General features: G+C 41.6%; 1 protein-coding gene across 4 annotated transcripts; it reads left to right on the top strand.

Moving 5' to 3' along the window:
* The first annotated feature begins 1,746 nt into the window (after window positions 1-1,746).
* On the top strand, window positions 1,747-20,097 carry CEP85 (centrosomal protein 85). 4 transcript variants are annotated; one of them, XM_044435170.1, is made up of 13 exons: window positions 1,747-1,824; window positions 4,295-4,429; window positions 6,682-7,361; window positions 8,654-8,787; window positions 9,490-9,607; window positions 10,334-10,519; window positions 11,462-11,614; window positions 12,440-12,594; window positions 13,858-13,975; window positions 14,980-15,030; window positions 15,116-15,223; window positions 16,288-16,513; window positions 17,364-20,097. In XM_044435170.1, exons 2-13 carry the CDS (start codon window positions 4,375-4,377, stop codon window positions 17,525-17,527), a joined length of 2,148 nt encoding a protein of 715 aa, XP_044291105.1. In that variant the 5' UTR covers window positions 1,747-1,824; window positions 4,295-4,374; the 3' UTR covers window positions 17,528-20,097. The 4 variants fall into 4 exon arrangements, with proteins under 4 accessions (XP_044291105.1, XP_044291108.1, XP_044291107.1 ...); XM_044435173.1 differs by lacking the exon at window positions 17,364-20,097 and having other exon boundaries at window positions 15,106-15,223; window positions 16,288-16,469; XM_044435171.1 differs by lacking the exons at window positions 1,747-1,824; window positions 4,295-4,429 and adding an exon at window positions 6,147-6,362.
* Window positions 20,098-20,324: the final 227 nt, after the last annotated feature.

Here is a 20,324-nt window from a genome sequence, read left to right as displayed (position 1 = left end):
GAAGAAACCCCAAAGGTCATCTAGTCCAAACTTAATTGCTACAACATAGGTGGCCATGCAGGTAAAAGTCCAGGTAGCTCGCCATGCTTAAAACCCTCTAAAGGAGGAGGCCACCACTGACCTCTCAAGGAAGCCTCCAAGGAACCATCAAACCATTTGGAATTCCTTCCTAAAGCCAAAGCCTCCTTTTGTATGGAAGTGCAGTGCTCAAGTGACAGAAACATTTAACTACAGAGAAGTAACACTACATATTATTAAACAGGCATTTCAATTCATCATTCTGTTATCCTCCTAATTTGGTTGGGGGATCTTAAATTGATGTGACCTTTCTGGTACAAGGTATTTTTACCAGTCTCGCAACTCTGCTATGTAGGTATTAGTTGTTATGTGCCATGAAGTCATTTCCGACTTACAGCAATCGTGCCCTTCACAATGTCCTGAACTCCACAGCCCTGCTCAACTCTTATAAATTCAGGAATGTGGGTTCTTTAATGGAGTCCATCATTTCTTCTTTTTCTTCTTCTTTTGCCCTTGACTTTTCCTATCATGATTGTGTTCTCCAGTGAGTCTTGCCTTCCATGAGAAGTGTCCAAAATATGACAGCTTCAGTTCTGCCATTTTTGCTTCCAAGGCAAATTCTGGCTTGATTTGATCTAGGACCCACGTGTTCATCCTTCTTGTCACTCCAGCGTATTTGCACAGCTCTCCTCCAGCACCATGTTTCCAATACATCAATTTTCAGTCAACTTTCTTCACTGTCCAGTTTTCTCATCCATACAGTGATCAGGAATGGAATAGTGTGGATGATCTTGGCCTTGGTCTCCAGTGAAATATCCTTATATGTGAATATTTTTCTACAAAGCCTTACATGCAGTTTGCTCTGTTCTCTTCAGTCTTGCAAACATGTCTTTCTAGCCAACCCAGACACACACATGGAGCAATTTGCATCGTTTGTCCCCCTGGTAGGTTGTGCATGTGCAGTAATTTTACTTGTACACAGCCAAAGTGCTGGAAAAGCAGCTAAACAATTTTAATTGTAAACACCCCTCTGTGACTTTGGGCCTAACCTGCCTCACAGGCTTGTTGTGAAGTGCAGGCAAACCTTGTAAGCTGCCTTGCATTCCTTGCAAAAGACAGAAAGCAGAGATATGTGTGAAATGCAACAACAGCAACCAGGTTCGTGCATACCATATAACCAAGGGATAATTTCTAGGCAAGTTTAGAAATTAGTGTCCCACAGTTTCCCATGCATGGCTGGCTGGGAAATGCTGGGACTTGCAGGCTTTTTTCTGTCTAAATATATAGGATTACACCTTAAAGCACGCAAAATCCACATGTATCAGCAATATAATACCAATTCTATATTCTAGCTTTTGCTACTTCCTCCTCCTCTTCCACCGCTCTTGAGAGTGGACAATCGTCTTACACGAATTTGACTTTTGGTGAGGAGGAGGAGCTTGCTGTTCTAGATCGTTCATTGGGCACTCACTGGCCAGTCATCTCCCGGTGCTATGATAGTAGAGGAAAGGGGGCGTTGCCTCGCGCAACGCCGCGGGAGAGAGCCGCGAGCGTTCAACGGTCGGCGGCGCGAGGGGGCGTGGCAATCATGGAGGAGAAAGCGCGTCGCGACCATTGGCTTTCCTCAACTCATAGCTTTCATTGCGCATGTGCAGTCTGTGGCGGGAGGGCTGCGCTGCTCCTCCGTCGGTCTGAGGAGATTTAATTAAATCTGCTCCGTGCTTACCCAAGTGACGGGGCTCAGGTGCTCTTTTCCCTCAAGTGGCGGGACTCTCGCCCGCGGACCTGCTCAGTTTTGCTCCGGAGGTAATAACATTTTTTTCCCGTGGGGTGAGGGACCTATCCTGTAACCCCTTTTAAATCCTCGCCCCGCAACTCTCCACTGCCCCCCCCTCCAATTGTGTGACAGAACAACCGCGCTTTACCTTCGTGGTTGAGGGTGAGAGGGTTGGCGGCAGTGAGGTGCGGTTGGTTCCTTCCCTCAGGTAGCTTTTGCTTAACTTTACCCTCCCAGGGTATGGCAGCAGAGGGTGAGGAGAGAGACACCCTCCGAAGCATCCCGAGATAACTCTTCTCTCTGCTTCCCATTCCCGGATACCTGGGATGACTTAGAGGAAAGGCCCTTTTCAAATAACAGGACGTGAGTGAAGATGATGACAGAATCACGAAGTGGAAGCTGAAAATAAGGCTGTTTTCTGAAGCATGCTGACTTGAAAAGTTGAAAATGTAGTCCTGTGACTATTTAGGCAGAAAAGAAAAAGACCTACAACTCTCAGTGTTCATAGTCAGCTGTGCTGGCTGGGTAGATTGAGAGTTGTAGGACTTTTTTTCTGGCTAAGCTTGCATACCTTGTGTTTTTAAAGACCTTTACTGCCTCTGCCTAAATGGACACAGGATTGCACCTTAACTCAGTTAACAAAGATAGGGACTGTCTCAGAAGAAATGTGTTTAGGACGGAAATGCTAAAATATTGCTATTTTATTTTTCAGCACTCCAACTAATTGAACAAAGCTCCTCCTATTCCCACTACCCAAATGTGCTTTGTTCTTTTCTGAGCCTCCCTTGATAACTTGTTTAAATACTTCTAAAGATCACGTAAGGTGCAGTACTCAGTAGGATTATTCAACAAGTAACTCCCACTGAATTTAGAGTACCTCTGGTAAGGGTGTGTAGGGTTGCAGCCTCACTGAGGATTAGAAGCAATAGTCTTGTGGCAGCTTAATATATGGGCCAGTTTACTTATATACACATGCTAGTTATAAATATTGCACACACATTTTACTTATTATGATATATGTTTTCATGGACTACAGTTAACTTTATCAGATTTATTAGGTGTTTATCCTCAGTTGAGGTACATAGGTTCTACATATCTGCATGGGTGAGAAGAGGAAGCAGACATGTCAGCAATGGGACAAAAGCTGCAAAATGTAAAGAGCAGCCATAAACAATGTTCCCCCCACCCATGTAATTTTCCAGTTGAAGGAGAACATTCTCATTCTGGTGGTGTGAAAGCTTTTGCTGCAATAAATCTGTTGATCTGGCCATGTTTGTAAAGAATAATTGAGAATTGTAATTCACTGTGAACAGGCTATTGTGTATAGACTGACCATGCTTGCTTTGTTCCTCCCTTGTAGAGAAATTGGTAAACAAACCGGGAAGACTCTGTTTAGTTTGTTGTCTGAATGGGAATCCTGACTTCTTGTTCCCAAACAAGCCAGGATTCATAAAGAACCAGTACTCGTTTGGTTTATATCTTGTAAAGCCTGGGCCCTTTCTTCAGATGACATGTTGAATTGGTTGCATGTAGCAGCACACAGCTTGCTCACAATAAGCCAGAATTCTCTGGAATCTTGGCCTATTATTCGCTCAGGTGGAACCTGTGTGTTTGTTCTAACAATCTACACCTCAAAAATTTATCATGGGTTACTTCTGTCTTACTCTCTTACTATGTCAGCCTTTTCCAAACCAGTACTGCTGCTGTGGGTTTTGCTGGCTGGAGATGATTGAAGTTGTAGCCCAATACTATTGAAAATATCAGGTTGGAGAAGTCTGCTGTAGGTGCGACTGTATTCAGAGGCAATGCTAAGTTGTAGTTTGCAGTGACAGTATATTAATAGTTAGCTGTAGTTCTTGTTATTTTGTCCAGTCTTGGCAAAACATGGTTTGACTGTATTTTTAGACCTTTATTGGGGTCCAAGTGTGTACTTAGTATGTTAAGAACATGTTTAGCATATTAAGAGCTAAGACTTGTCTAAACCCTTCAATCCTTCCTAGCATGTTACCGTTCAAACCCATTTTTGCAGAGTCTGCTTGAACATTCCTGTGATTGCATATATGCTTTATTTGGTACCCTGTTTGCCTTGATATCATTAAATGTGTTTTCAGTCTGCACCATTCAGACCTGTAGTTCAGTGTGATGGACAGCAGTGCAAATACAGTTAAAGCTCAAAGGGTTACATTAAATTAGGATTGATTTGTCATTCCATCAGTGTTTTCAGTGACTCACATCAGTAATTGCACATTGTTAGTATGTTCTGATTACTTGATTTAACAGTAAATCCTAGACTGAATTAACCATGGTTGAAGATGCATATCTAAGCTTTTTTTACTTTGATAGTAGGGATTTTTCTATGCAAGAGAGTGGCCTGTAAGAATGGTTAAGGGATAGGTTGTATTACCTTGGTTTGAGAGTTCTTACAGACATCATAAATCATCATAAATTATTCTTACAGACATCATAAATCCTAACCATGTATCCTTTCTCCCCTTTTAGATTAAGATTAGAAGAGTAGTTCCCTAGATACAGTCTTGTAAATCCCAAAATTCTGGAGACATTCTGGTCATACTTCTACTATGGCTGCCTCTGGGGGTACAGTAATCGGGACCTTCTCATCAAACAGTACAGATGGTAAGCTTTTTGTTTTTAAGTTGCTTAAGTCCTGTACAGGTTAGTTATATTCCATACCACAATCACTTTTCTGTATCACTGCCATCATGTCAGATGAGACAATGGAAGGGATGAGTCAAGGTTTGCCGTTAGTAATGAAATGGATGACAACCAATAAACTGAGGTATTGTTCTGGTAAGACAGAAATACTACTGATGGATAGTTAGCCTCATCAGTTACATGGTGTTTTCTCCATTCTGAATGGTGCTACCCTGCCTCTTCAAGATCAGATTAGCTGTTTTGGGCTGCTGATCTAGCATTTTTTTCTGGAGGCCTAAATGATACACATGATACATACTCTGGTGGCTTGTGTAGTGTGTTGCACATGAGTCTTTTTCTGAACTATTTTGGAAATAGTTTGGTACTTGCAAGATTGCTACTTTAGACTGGCTACAGAGAGTTTTAAACAACTCCATTGGCATGTAGTCTGGTCTTGAGCACAGTTCAAAGTGCTGCTCTTTACCAACAAAGCCTTAAAGATACGCCCTTCTTTCACACATACCTAACTGTTATATCAATATTTGGAGGACTTTCTCTGAGTGCTCACATTTTGTATATGGGCAGCACCTACCAGTCAGATTCTCTGGGTACCAAATTCGTTGGGTTTTTGTATGTCAGTCAAATATCTATTTATTGTAACCAAATTGCATATAGTTTTCAAAGTTCCTTCAAATTTAAATGAGTTTTTGCTTCAAGGAGTTTCTAAGTTTAAAATTAGTTATTGAGCTGCCTGCTTTTGATACACCTACAACTCTGCCTCTACTTTGCCTCCTGCCATCTGTTTCATTGTGGAAATGCTGTCTGTGTAGTGCCTCTCTGCTGTCTACATGCTTGCAGGGCAAATGTCATTTGTGAAATATCCCTGATTTGTAGCATTCTAGAAAGGTAAGGAGCCTAGCTAAAATTAGGGGTTTTTTTCAGTGCATATATTCTCTTTGCATGTCCAGATGCCTCTAATTTAAGAGGCAGAATACATGTATCTACTTTTCCAGGGTGTCTTAGAAGGGCAGGGGGGAAACTCTTCTAGTTTAACTAATAAGAAATGCCAGGAATTAAATGCGGGGCTTCACAAAATGGCAAGCCACACTCCTACACCCAGATACAATTTTAGTAAACAAGAGATTTGGCAATTACAATTGAGCTCTTGGAGATAGCCTTTCCCTCTGTCACATGACCAGCTTTCTAAAATGTAAACAGCACTGTGTTGCCCTCCTACTCCCCTTCTTAGAGTTTCTGAAGGGCTTTTCCTTCTGACATTTTGTATTGTGTACCAGTAGCTTGTCTGCAGGTATTTAAACATGTATTTTTTATTTATTTAAAGTTTTTGTATGCCTTCCCCTTGCTATATAGCCTCGGGACGGCTCATGTACTGTCTAGTATCAATTTCTGTAATAATTGACTCCTCCTTATATCAGCAATCAGATACTACAGATATGTGGCAAATATGATGTCATTGTCCTGAAACAGGAAAGAAGCAATATTTGTTTTACTGACAGTGGTATCCAAGCATCTGGAAAGGAAGAAACATTGTTAGAGGACTTGGTTCCTTGCTGCTCAGTTGAGCTGTTTTTCCTGTATTGAAACCTGAGAGTTACTAAGAATAACTTCACACGTCCATCTAGTCAGATCTGGTACCTCTGCGTCAGGATTTTCAGTATTCAGCTCTGCTTATTCCATATAGCTGTTGAGAAGAACCAGCACTTATTCGGGTTTTTTTGTGGAGGGGGGGTGAGTTAGGAAGCTAAATTGCTGTCATGTTTGGCACTAAGAAAGTGTTCTGGTCTTTTGCTTCGTTGGGGCAATCTCCAGCTTTGTTCAACATTTCTTGCAATAAATGAGAGTTGCAGTGCTGTGAGTTGGGAGTGTACACAAGAGTTTTACTCCATGTTCCTGAGTAAGTTTCGACACTTCCTAAAGCCAACATCAAGGCTTATTTTATGAACAACTGGAAAGCTACATTTCTTTTGCAAGATCTTATTTTTTTCAAATTATTTGGACTTTTGTTGTCATCTGATGCTGTTACTTTCTATATTAGGCATGTTAACTATCCTTTCTATATAATAATGTGGCATTTTTCTTCTTCTATAATTAGTAGTTCTATTAAACCATGTAAGTGTCCTCAAAGCTGACTGTGCAAAAGACCATGGAAAAATTAATTATCAGTGAATGTGTAATGTTCTGGTTCTAATTCCCTGGTTGTTTTTCTTCTCTAGCATCCTGCAATTCCAGTGACAGATCTTCATTTCAGCCCATCAGGACCCAAGTGGCCATCCCTACAGCTCACGTCATGCCTTCCATGCTGGATCGCTCTTCTTGCTCAGTGGGGAAATCAAGCATACCGCAGACCACCCTGGCTTCCTCCTTGTCAGTTTCTTCAGGTGATGCAGGAGGGCCAATTCCTAACCATGACCCTGACCCTCTGAGGCACTCGCAGGTCCTCCACAGGAGTCCTCTTCATCTGTATCAAACTTCAGTGGAAAATGGTTGTGATCAATCAGTGTTCCTTACTTCTGACCAAGCAAGTGTGGAGTGTGCTCAGAGACCTGTCAGACTTGCAGCTGAATTCACATTTAACCAAACGGCTTTAGACAGGCAGTCCACTGGTCCTTGGTCTCAGCTCCAAATGTGCAGTTCAGATACTACTGCTACTGGCCAAGAAAAAGAACCAAGCAAAGCATTGCTTGATACCAATCCAGCAGCAGAGGCTAGTAGAGTTAATGAAAAGCAAGTGCCCTTAGGGCTTAGTTTTGCCAGTATGTGTTCCAGTCCAACAACTGCTCCGTCTCGGATGTGGAAACAAGAAGCCTGCGCTCTGCATCCACAGGAGAATTGCGCTCTCAGTGCCTGGAAGCAACACTTGGACCATGTTCGGCTGCAACTGGAGCAGGTGCAGGTAGAAGACTCTTTTAGCTTTGTGTGTATATACATTGAATTAGAATAACAATTTTAGCTAATATTCACAGTTGCATATTAACTTGGTATTCTGTTTCACTTTTTAATTATATTTTTAAGCGTAGGTATTGACCCTCTGAATTGTTTCCTGCCCCAGTCCGTTGTGCAGTGGCTAAATATAAGTGGAAATAAATGCACTAAAGCTGATGCATATATTTCTATGAGGACTAGTGTATTGTGGTTATAATGTGGGATTGGAGACCCAGAAGTTATAAATACGAGTCCCCACTGAACCGTGAAGCCAATTGGCGACTTTGAGCAAGTCACTGTCTCTAAGTCTAACCTACCACACAGATTTGTTGTGAGGATAACTTGGAGAGGTGGAGAATCTTGTAAATAACCTTGGGTTCCTTGCAAGAGGAAGAAAGGCAAAAATCTAAATGCTTTGTAATATTAATAACAATAACAATATAATTAGTCAAGGTAGCCTATTAGAGCAGTATGACAGTGGAACCAATTACTTAGGGAGGTTCTGGGCCATCCCACACTAGAGGCATTCAAGATGCAACTGGGCAACCATCTGAGAGGGATGGTCTTTGGAGTCCTGCATGGAACAGGGTTGGACAAATGCCCTTCTGGCCCCTTCCTGCTCTACTATTCTATGATTCCATGATTACATCGTACTGTGTCTGGTGAAATAATACAATGTAATAGGCTATCTTATTCAATGCTTAATGAGAAAGAAACAGTTAAAACATTTGAATTATTTGTATTGATGACATCTTAATTTATGAGGCGTTAAACTAAGGTGGCATCATGAAGGGTTCTTGAGGTAAAGTTCCAGGCCAAAGAGGCATTGAGTGGGTATGGACAGTATCTGTACATGTTCTTTGTGTCAAGTTCAGGGATTCTTCCTGTGTGTTTCTTCATTCTTTGTTTTGCTAGATATTGCTGTGATGTATCAGTAGTTCCCGTTTCAATAAATGAGAGCAGAATGAGTGTATCTCATTTTGCTTTGTTAGTCTTGCCCTAAAATCCAGTGTCTTCTAGTGAGAACAGGCAGTTTCTGTTTAGTGACTTCACTTGTTTTCCTTTGACACACAGTGATCTAAAATGTATTCTGCAGGGAACTATTTTGTAGTATTTAGATATGGGTCTGAAATAACTGAATGTGAATTGAGCCTTCTGTGTACTGGCATATGAAGAAATCTGAAAATAAACTAGCCTGTGTGATATTGATTTCACCAAGAGCTGAACTTCATACCTTCTCTGTCCTGAACCTCATGATTTCAGCTGCAAAATAAAGCTGCTTGCTACCATCCCTTTGTGAACAGCACTTTACTGCACAGTCTTGATCCAGCTCATTGGTTCAGTATCATGAATGCAAATGAGAACCTGCTCAGGGAAAAAGAAATTCTCATTGACAGGTAAGAATGAGAACAGGAATATGTTGTAGATATCTATAACAGCTAATAATTGCCAGATTGTATTTCATGTTAACAGAAATATTAACTTTGCAATCTTTAACACACAAGACATTTGAGTACATTGGGCTTCCTTACAGATACATAGCTAGGGTTATGCTGTAAAATTTGTTCTGAGAATATAATTACATAGTTCAGTATATTGTCACTCAACAACATTACTCTGAGTTGTTTCTGCTGTGCTATGGCCATAGAATTGGTGGGTGAATATAGCTATCTTTCCTAGATTTTTCTCCACTTCTTTACTAATAATTTTTAAATGCTTAAGTTGGTTTGTGTGGCCTCTTCTAATTAAATTGAGATTTAGCCTGTATTTTAACTGAAGCATTCTCTTTTATATCTTTGGTGCTTTTCGGGCACTGCTGAGTGTGCTGGTAGTTAATACTAATTTCCATCTTCATACATGGGATCATTTTGTTTTTTATTAGCTAAATAGTGCCAGGCAATGAGGAAGGATCGCCTGTGTCTGTTAATTTTCTTAATTCCATTTTTTTTCCTAAGCGTGCTTTAATACCACTCCTTAGACTTAAGAACAGAGATAAGTAAACACTGTCATATAAAGTCCCTTCAACAAAAGGACTTTCTCTCGCAAGTTCTGATTATCTAAATGTTATACATGTGTTTTGGGATGATTCTTATTTGAAGGCAGAGGCAACACATTTCCCAGCTGGAGCAGAAAGTACGAGAAAGTGAGCTGCAAGTCCACAATGCCCTCTTTGGCCATCCTGCACCTTATGGAGACATATACCTACTCAGAATGCAGGTAAACACCATCATCTCATCATTGGAGTGACTTAGCTTTTCTGTTGGAAGAACTGGAATTAATACTGGTTTGGAAGAGATGGGGGTAGGGAAGAGTCATCCTATTTGTCTGGCACTTTGGGGTCTTTTTAATTTTTAATCCAACAATATTGGCTGCAGACTTGTTAAAAAAAGACCACACGAGTAACTAGCCTGCTGAGGACTGGTAGAATAGGGGTGGAAAGCTCTCCCTGATGCGGCAACCTTGCAGCTTTCCTCTTTTGAGCACAGAGGGTAGAGGCTTTTCTTTTTCCAGCAGCATACTTGGTTTTCTGTTGGGATCAGATGAAGGGCAGCATAGAAGCTTTTCCACCTGTCTGTTCATTTGTCTGCATGCATTTCCTTGTCACCTGTAGCTATCAGGCTTGTGCTTAAGGGCATAATCCTATGTATGTTGAGGCAGAAGTTCCTACAACTTTCAGTATTACCTAGTTCAGTCATGCTGAGTTGTGGGAATTTTTTCTGTTTAAACATGCATAGGTTTGGACCTTAAAGCTGATAGAATAGAATGTGCCATTGTTTGATGGATGAGTGTTATAATCATGAAAGTGACAGCTGTCATCACTACAATTTTTGTTTTGGTTACTATGATTGGGATTTAGAGTTCTGGCTGCTTCATTGGGGGTGGAATCCTTTGTTTGAGGAAGATAATAGGAAGCTGTTGTGATCTGCAGTGTCACTTTTGCAGGAATTGCAGCGGGAAAATGTTTTCTTGCGGGCTCAGTTTGCTGAAAAAACAGAGTTGCTCAGCAAGGAAAAAATTGAATTAGAGAGGAAACTGTCAGCTACAGAAGGAGGCATAAAACAGGCCCAGGAGGCTCAGAAAGAAACCATACAGAAGCATACAGTGGAACTGAAGAAACAAGAAGAAAGGGTATGTAGTTTGTGTTACACGTGGGGGTCCATTCAGTTTCTATTTAAAAAAAATGATTTTTTTTTTCCATAGAGGTCACTGAAATAAAGCATTCCACAAATGAGCACTGACGATAGTAAGAGGAAACTGTCACAGACTACTTGGCGTGACATCCCTGATATTTTGTACAAAGGAACAAGCAGTGTTAGGGAGTAGAACTCTCACCTGCTTTTGGGGGTGAGGCAAGAACAGAACTGTTGCTTGCACCTGACTTCATGGGGTGAGCAGAAGAGCTCTGTGAGCTAGTTGGCATCTGGACCTAGAGCAGCCACACATTACTCCTGCTGACTGATGTAATGCAGTGTTGCTGTGAGAAATTACGGCTTCTGTGCCCAAGCTTCTAAATTGGGAATCTAACAAGGCGGTGAAAGAGACCAAAAGCTAAGAGCTTCCGATATTTTTTCTAAAGCAATTGCACTGATCTAGGAATTAGAATCCTTTAGCTTTGAGTTCTACAATATTAAGCTACGTCTCCATTCCGCTTATAAAATGTGTGGCTCTCTTTCCCAGAATATTTCATGGGGAGCGATTCTCCCCCCTCCCCCACCCCTGTGGCTGACATGACGTCTTGTTAACAAGTTTTCTCTTGTGCAGCCTAGAGTGGGATTATCCTGCTCTGTATGATGAGCTCACCTGTTTTGGAGTGCTGTAGTTGAATGGAATCTCTCATTTACATTTAACTTCCAGCAGACACAGATAGTGTTTGTCACTCAGCTTCAGGTTTTTATATCCAAGGCATGTGGTTTCCTACTGGATGAAAAACACTGCCATAAGAGGGTCCAATCATTTAATTATCAAAAACATTTGTATTCCATCTATTGTGCCACTGCACCTCTGGGTGGCTCACAATCATAAGATAAAACACCACAATAAAACTATGAAAATAATGTGCTATTTGTGCAGGTAAAGGCAAGAGATAAACACATTGAGCATCTGAAAAAGAAATGCCAAAAAGAATCTGAGCAGAACCGTGAGAAGCAGCAAAGAATTGAGACTCTGGAGCGCTACGTTGCTGACCTCCCAATGTTAGAAGATCATCGCAAGCAAATTCAGCAGGTAAAGTAATGCTTCCTAGATATAGCTGGATTTGAAGAACAGATAGATCTTTGGACATAGCTGTGAATGCACATGGATGACTAGAATGGCAATGACAAAAAGGGGAAAATTCTGCTCTAGGACTTCAATCAAATTAAGCTGTCAAAATCATAATGCTTTTACACAATGGTATTGGTGCTACCATACTTGTAATATTATGTACAGATCTGGTCACTGTACCTCAAAAAGGATATTGCAGAATAGGAAATGGTGTACTAAAGGGCAACCAATATGATAAGGAAACCCTACAGCATTTGAGAGTTTTTAACTCAGAAAAAAGATGAGTGGGAGAAGATGTGATAAAGCTGTATAGGAAATGGAGAGGCAGAATTTCTTTCTCACAACATTGGAATCCAATGAAGCTGGATTCATTGGAGCAGTTGCTTATATAATGCATGTTTAACTATAGAATTGGTTTCCACAAGGTGTAGTAGTCGGCACCAACTTGAATAGCTTTAGAAATTTAGGGAGGATAAGGCTGTCAGTGGCTATAACGGATACTATTATGCCGTACCACGCACTGCCTGCTGCTCAGTGGTAGGTGCTGGAATGCCCACCAAGTGCGTACGGCTGCACTTACATTCTGTGGGCTTTCCATAGGAGCCTGTTGGGCACTGTGGCACAGAATGCTGGAGTAGGCAGGCCTCTGGTCCAGTCCAGCATGGCCCTTCTGCTCACATCGCCTGGAACTGTAAAAGGATATGTAGCAGTTGCTCTCTTATATGTAGCTAAACTGGTAGAAGAAATCCCATAGATTCCGGAATGCACACTCTTTCTTTTTCCTAGTTAAAGGAAGCTCAGCAGACAATTGCAGCTTTGCAGGAAACAGTGACTGTTCTTAAGAGGGAACTTGGAGATGTCCGTACCAATTTCAGAGAGAAAGAGCTGCAGCTAGAAATGCAGAAACACAAAGAAATGGAACTGCTTTCCACTGTACACAGGTAATGCTTTTTGAAACTAGAAGCAGAGAAATTGAGTGGAAGGCATGAATATTGACTTTCAGAGGAGCTGAGGAGGAGGAGAGAGGTATTGTAACAGCAGGTGTGTCAGGGGAAAAGGTGGGGGTAAGTTAAGGAGAGAAGTCTTTACCAAGGGAGAGTAAATTCATGAAAACTGTAGAGAGGGAAGAAAGATCTTGTTTAAACTGTCTTGAACACCATCTGCAGTCAATAGGCCACATTAAAAAAATAAAGTGGGCTTTGGGGCAAAGTGGTGGCTCAAAAGGAGGAAAGTGTGGACTTGGGGTTAGGATTCTGCTACAGAGAGAGAGGCAAGCAGCGGACAGCACTGGGGAGGAGGTTATGGAAGGTGCACGTGTGATATTAGGCAGAACATTGGCACCAAACCTGTAGAAAGCTTGCATTGTGTTTTGCCTAATTTCCAAAGTAATGCTAAAAGATACTGTCTTCCAATTTAAAAGGATGGTGAGTATTCTATATTAGTAACCCAAAGAGCTCATTTGACATAGCGTTTGAAGCTGCTTTTAAGAGTAGTGACAGACTTGAGTTAAATGTAAAGGCAGATCAGTGCTGTTCAATTTGCCCAACCACATAAAGTGAGAAAGATGGTACAGCACATGTGTGAGTGACCAGCAGAGCCCTTTCACGCATATGTTTAATCTCTGTCCTGCTTGTGGCTTTCCAGAGTCTGCTCTTCTTACCTTAGTCTGCTCTTCTATCTTGGGAAGCTTGGTAGGAAGATATTTATATATCCATTCCAAGATGCATATTCTTTCTATGTGGCTTACATATAACATAAGGAATTGAGATCTTAGCCAAAGGGCAGTTAGTGATAGATAGCTCAGTGGATAGCGTGGGGACAGTCAAGCTGGAGCAGTCTCAGAAGCCCTCTTTGCCTGTGTCAGCTTCTTATCGCGCTTACTTTCCTAATACGTAGTAAAGGCCCAGTGAGTGCATTAAGGAACCTTTCCTTTGGCTTAGGTCTGACTGTGAAATTCTTCCTGCACCGGAAGAACAGTATGGAAGAATCAGCAGACAATGTTTGGCTATTTTGTCCACCATACCAAGAAAAATTGGTTGCCTGCTTCACACACACATAATCAGGATTGAAAAGTATTACAAAATATGCATTTTTGCAGTGAACCATGCATGGTTTGGGAGGGGCCTAGTATTTCTGAAAGTGCTGTTATGAGGCCTGCCTTCAAAGTTCAACCCATTTAGTGTTCAATCCATCCTTTTTCTCAGTTTGCAAGATAAAATGCAGCATGGGAAGACGTCAGCATCAGATGACTATACCCGGGAGATAGAGAAAGAAAAACGAGAGAAAGATTCTCTGCAAAAGGAACGTGATCTCCTCAGAAAGGTAATGACCACAATCAGGAAATTGAAAACTATGAGAGGATTCCTATTCTGTGTTTGTTGGAACATCTCATCCTGATTTTTCTAGTTTACTCCCAGCCTTCCAACTAAGTATCTTCTTTGTGATCTCTGTGCAGTCCAAAACATGGGTTCAAGATTTGCACAAAAAAAGTCTTCTAGAGCTGTGTGATACCATTTTAGGCAGGAGGCCTCAGTCCTTGCTCCCAGTCGTTTTGCTTCATGCTCAAGGGGCATAGTTTTTTTCTTTCCTCTCCCTTCCCCAGAGACTGCAGTGGTAAGTAGGGAAGCAGGTCCTAACATCTTGGAGGGAGGAGGGTATGTTGTCTGACTGTACCCTTTTCACTGATAAGCAACATGATTTGGTGTTTGTTTTTTATTGTGAAGATCTGCATCAGGGGCAGGCAAACTGGTCTGCAAACTGAGTGCAGCTCTTGATGGCAGTTTCTGCAGGGCCCTGTATTTACCCAGTCACCAAAGTTCTCATACAGCTGCTACTTCCTCTGCCCCCCTCCCCTGCAGCGAAACCACAGTCCGAATGCAGCAACAGAATGTATGGCTGCTCACTCATGACTCATTTCTATGCTCCCCCGCCCTTGCAGCAAAACCTGCCAGAATTGCTGTGAAACGCACAGAATCCTGGTATCCTTTGCCTATAAGAGAGACTCTGGTCAGTGCTATCACAATGTTCTGTGGTACTTTACTGGCCATACAAGTTGTCCGCCCCAACCTACAGCAATGCAGTACAAGCCTGGAGCTGGAGCAGACTTGCAGGACGTGTTCAATTGTCAGGCCTGTAGATTGGGGCAGGCAACTTGTACAGCCATGAGTTCTGTGTTGGGGTATGGGAGGACTCTAGACTCCCGCACTGGATTATTTGCAGTAGAACAAATTAGCATGAATGTGCTCATTCTCCAGGCTTATTCTGGAGTAAAAGAACATCTGGGGAATGGGAATATACAGAAATGTTTTGACCATTCTCATTTTCAGATTGTGGATAATCAGAAGAAGAAAATTGATCAGTTATCTTCACAAGTAAAGGTGAGTTACTTGATGGAGGGTTAGAGATACTGTTTATGTGGCAACACTGCCTATACAATTAGCTGAATCTGTCAGTGTATTCCAGGATCTGGAGGAACAGGTATCTCAGGAGGAGGGCACAGGTCAGGCTCTGAAAGCAGAAGCACTGAGACAAGAGAGTGCACTACAGCAGCTGCGTGTAGCTGTGAGAGAGGTAACTGCCTTTTAAATGTTGACATCTATTGGATGGAAATGACTGTTCAGGCTATCATTTATGCTTGCATAGAGCTCCCTGATAGTGCATCTGTTTCTTACCATGCAATTACTTAGTCTTCTTTCAGTCCCCCTTCCCTCTGATTTTGTTGTAGCTTTGCTTTGTTGAATTGTGTTTGGTGTTTTTGCAGCTTCTTGGCAGAGCTAGAGCAAATTCACATGATATTTCTAGCATGCCAGGATGTAGCTTGTTGTCCTTTGCAAGAGCATTGTGTTTGCTGCAAATTAGCTCCCTGGTTTCAATCACTGGGCAGCACAGGAAGGAATCTGAGTGAATGCAGCTGAAGCAAATGGATTACTGCTTTGCTGCGGCTCAGGCAGTTGTAGTGGATGTAATTGTGCACACTGCGATTTATCCCTCTGCCTTACCCAGTTTTTGGTTTACTTTTAGGCTGTTAAAATCCACTCAGTACTGAAAGGTATCAGGGTAAATAATACACAATGCGTTAATCTTTAAAAAAAACCTCTCTGTATACTATAGGGTTAGGGTTAATTAAATATAGAGCAGAAGAATGCACCAGGGGCAGCTTTCTCACCCATACCAACAGGTGGGTTGTTGTCTTTAGTCCTAACTATTCTTGAACATATTCAGATTAACCGTAGAGCCATAGCAATTGATCTCCATCTGCACGGACAAAAGCCTGAGATGCTGAATTAGCAGTTTCTGACTTGCAATGACTCCTCTAAGACATTTCTGCATACATTTAATTTCCTGTTCAGTAGTATTACTCTTTCTGCAGATAAGAGAGACAGTCATCTGGGGCATTTGTTGCAAGAACCTAATATCTGATACTATATAACTTCACTCGAGTAATTTCACTATAGGAGTAGAACTTACCAAGTTATGCTCTCAGATTTTATATAGCAGCTGGATGCTCCTGCCAGTCTGTAGGTTCCTCAGCATGAGCACAAACTGTGATACTCTAGAGATGCAGCTTCTAAGTAGAGGACAGTGCACATCCATGCATGGGTCTGTAATACTCCAGCTTCTGTGTCTGCCTTTAGTTGTCTGCACAAAACCAAGAATTGATGGAGAAAAACCTGACTCTTGAAGAGCAGCTCCGACAGAGAGAGCTGGATCCACCTCTGTCTGATGTGACAACCCACCTTACTCAAGAACTGCACAGTGAGCTGGCCAGCTGCCTGCAAGATTTGCAGTCTGTCTGTAGTGTTGTAACTCAAAGGGTTCAAGGAAAGGATCCTAACTTGTCTTTACTGTTGGGGATTCATAGTAAGTAAATCTGAGGAAGGGCATTTGGCAGCTTCGGGTGGAAGAAGATTCTGTTTCTTTGGGGTTCTGAAGATGTAAAGCATCTGCTTTTGTAGATGTCTGTTCATATTGCCATAGCTAGCATGTTGTGGGGCTGAGAGGGAATTATCAGGTGATGAAATCTTTTAAATTGTTTGTCTTGGCATTCCTTGCTAAGGTGGGTTTCCTGTACTTGAAATACTTCGAAGTTTCCCTATTACAGGATTTAGAAACTGACCAGATTCACATAACTGGGGCAGGAAAATAAGCCACTGTGGCATGTGCTGCTTGTGTGCCATTGAATTACCCTGATTATCCTTGCTGGGCACAGTTTGTTGTATTACCTGAAATTTACAAGGGCGGGTGGTGGGTAGGTTACAAAGTCCCCTGATCCCATGGCTTATTCTAGGGTTGCAGGGTTTGCAGACCCTGCCCCCATGCCCACCAGGCTTGGATGACACAGCAAATGGCACCATGGAGGAGTAGTTATGGTAACTTGGTGGGATGTGGCCAACATGCGTGGGGGCAGGAAAATAAGTTGCAGCAGCTTATTTTCCTTCCCTGACCCACACTTTGACAATTGCTGAACCATTGACATTCCACACTTTCTCATCTAGTTTTCTCATTGGAGAAAATGCCCAAATGTTTTCATAAGGAATGGTTAGACATTTGCTTCTCTTTTTAAAGGAAAATAGACTTCCAACACTGACCTTATAATGGAATACATGCAGCTCAGATGCTGCTAATGTTTTCTCTGTCAAGTGACACAGAACAGATGATTTCTCTGTCAAGTGACCCTACGGCTAAGCTATGACTTTGTGTGACTTCACAGCTGTGCATTGTTCAGTGAAAGAAAAAGAAGACTTGCTGAAACCAGATGTGCTGGCAAAAAAACTGGAAGATGTGAAACAGTTGCACAAAGAGATTGAGGATTTACGGACTGCTATTTCTGATAGATATGCACAAGATATGGGTGACAACTGTATCACGCAGTGAAGATGATGGAGAGTGATGAGGACTAATCTTGCAAAGCAAGAAGAGCTGCTATCTCCTTAATATATTACTTCTGCTTTGATGCCAGGTGGAGCCTCCCCCATAACAGGGAATCATTGTTCTTTTTCAGGAAGGCTCTTCAAGGGAAATGTTTCCTTTGTGTGCCCTTCCCTTTGATTTTCGAGAACTGAGCAAACATAGATCCTAAACACTAACATAATTACAGTTTTAAGGCTGGTTGACACTGACAGTTGCAAGCGAGGAGCTTCAGGGTTCTTCAGCCAAATGTCTGCAACGTGATGGAGAAATGTCTGAACAGAGCAGTTGTGATTACAACTAGCCATTTCGGTTATTTAGGGCAGCACTTTTTCCAGACACCGCCGTCATGGAAATTGCTGTGGCTGTATCTTTGCAATACACCACACATTTATGCAATTGTGGGCATGTACGTAGCTCGAAGGAACTATGGTAGCATGAATGTGAAAAGAACTGCATTGGTTTGGAAGGACAAACCAGTGTCCAAAGGACAAAGGAGCCACGGAGCAAGATGCTTAAATTCTTCAGTACCCTGAAGTATTCTTTCAGGTTCCTTTATAAACTAGAAGCATGAGTGATATGCTCAAAAAAACAGAACACTTTGTGAGCATGTTTTGGCTCCCCACATATTCTGCGGCTGTGGTAGGTGGTGGTAAAAGGTATGCTCTGCACTAGTGAGGTGGTGATTGAGTGTCAGAGTGGGCTGTATCAGCCTTCCCAACTGTGCAGATGTGTTAGATGACCGTTTTCAGCACTTCTGACGAAAGGCTGTGATGGGAATCCACAACATCTGGAGAGCACCAAGTTGAGAAAGGCTGGATCGAATGTTCCCGTGCAGATGCTTTTTAAACAAGCCTTCCCCACAGTGGTGCTCTCCAGGTAGTGTAGATTTCAAATCCCATCAGACCCAGCCACCATGGTCAACATTCAAGAATTTTGGAAGTTGGAGTCCAAAATATCTTCAGGGTACAAGGTTGGGGAAAAGCTTTTTTGGACTATATTTTTGTATGTTTTTCACCCAAGTGCTATTTTGACTTGCTGAAGATTGTGGATTTTTCACACTGAAATGCCTTAATTCCTTCTGGAATAAACCTGCATTCTTATAAGTGTGTATCTGCATTTCTGTGCAGCACACCCTGATTCCCCTGACTCCCTTGAGTGGCTTATAACACTTTCTGTCCATCATGTGGATCTGATTTAGCCTAGAACTTTACCTGATTTCCATGAATGATAAGGCAATAGAAGCTCACTAATTGGTCATTAAGCTATAGGGTGCATTCCTATGTATGTTTAGACCTGGCTGGAAATGTTGGGAGCTGTAGTGCTCTTTTCTGTCTAAGCATACATAGGATTGCTATCTAAGGGTCTATAAATCTCTTCCTCTAGATATAGAATGTAGGTAAGGGGGTAGGTTCCTGATTGCCTTGCCTGTAGTTAAGACAAGCAAATAAATTTATCCATTTTTTACATTTGGACCTTGGCAAGAAAGTTAAGTAGGGCTTCTTTACCTGGGGTTTCACCTTCATATAAATAAGGGTACATACATGTTATGCCAGTGCTGTAATGTATAACCTTAAGAATATGAGTAACATCCAATTTTAAACTCAAAAAATCAATTTACAGACAGCATTTGCTATCAGCCCATCTTGCCACTCTTTTCCGTCCACAAAGATGAAACTGCAAAACTCCTTTCAAACTTCTGTGCCTCAACATGCAGTCATGTGTACCTGAGTAATATCCCATCTGCAATCCTTGCTGTATTTTGTTAACAGCATTTTCCACTTCAGTGCATTTTTCTACCAACCTTGAACATGAAGAACTTGTGAATAAATTAGTTTAAGAAATTAGTTTAACAAAACAGGGAAAACATGGTAATTGATCTCCGTATCAGAGTGCATTGTGGTCTTTCAGTCTTCAGCACAGAAGGGTAGTGAAAATCCTCAGTGGCTAAAATGTGTTTCCAGAACAGCTTTGGTAAGAATCAAACTTTCTAGAATGTTCATGTGGCTATGATTAATTTCTGGTGGAGTTTTGCCAAGCCTGCTGGGGAAAAAAAAACAATTTGAGGATCAGCTGTACTTTCTGTGTAGCACTTGGTGCTGGAAGTGACAAATCAACTATTTTCTCCCAAGCACACGGCCTGACATGAAAGGATGTTTTTAATATGCGAATGTCCAAGTTTGCATGTCCTGGTATTGACCAAGGAAGAAAAGTTTCTGGATTCAGGCTTTTACTCAGGAAAATCTCATCCAAGGGCATCCGAAATGCTGAAATTCTAACAGACATATATCATCTGTGCACCTTCCTTTTGACAATTATTGCCTTCCTTCAGGCTGTTTACAAACGTTTTCATGGCATTTGGTAGAACTTGTTTGCTAAAGAAAGACATGCAGGCATCAACAGAGGAAAAAATCTCAGGGGTGTAATTTTAATATCTGAGGCATATATTTTGTTGTTACTTGTGCTCAAGAGATCTTGTTCTAAATGTACTTAATATTTTGGCTACAAAATAAAATGGGATTTCCTCTTTTAAAAGATTGCTATGCTGATTTACTGATCTTTCGCTTCAGAGTTGTACTCTTACATACTCTTTGCCCTGCTCTATCAACCTCCCATTTCACATCCAAAAATCCAATTCCTCATTTTTTTAAGAATTTTGGTTTTTTTTTTTTTTTAAATAGCATTGTTGCATTCATATCCCTTATGTTGCAAGGCTTTCTGGACCATTTACAATATGAAGCAGGTAATACTTTGTGGAAATTTA

Source organism: Varanus komodoensis, unplaced genomic scaffold (assembly GCF_004798865.1).
Source record: "Varanus komodoensis strain SLA01 unplaced genomic scaffold, ASM479886v1 scaffold29_1, whole genome shotgun sequence".
NCBI lineage: Eukaryota > Metazoa > Chordata > Lepidosauria > Squamata > Varanidae > Varanus > Varanus komodoensis.
Note: the sequence above shows the minus strand (reverse complement) of the source record. Positions and strands in the feature narration are given on the sequence as shown.

Coding starts and splice junctions, on each gene's coding strand:
- CEP85 (XM_044435170.1), top strand. CDS start 4,375: ATGGCTGCCTCTGGGGGTACAGTAATCGGGACCTTCTCATCAAACAGT. Junction 12,595..13,857: donor CTGCTTTCCACTGTACACAG/GTAATGCTTTTT, acceptor CCTTTTTCTCAG/TTTGCAAGATAAAATGCAGC. Junction 16,514..17,363: donor TTTACTGTTGGGGATTCATA/GTAAGTAAATCT, acceptor GTGACTTCACAG/CTGTGCATTGTTCAGTGAAA.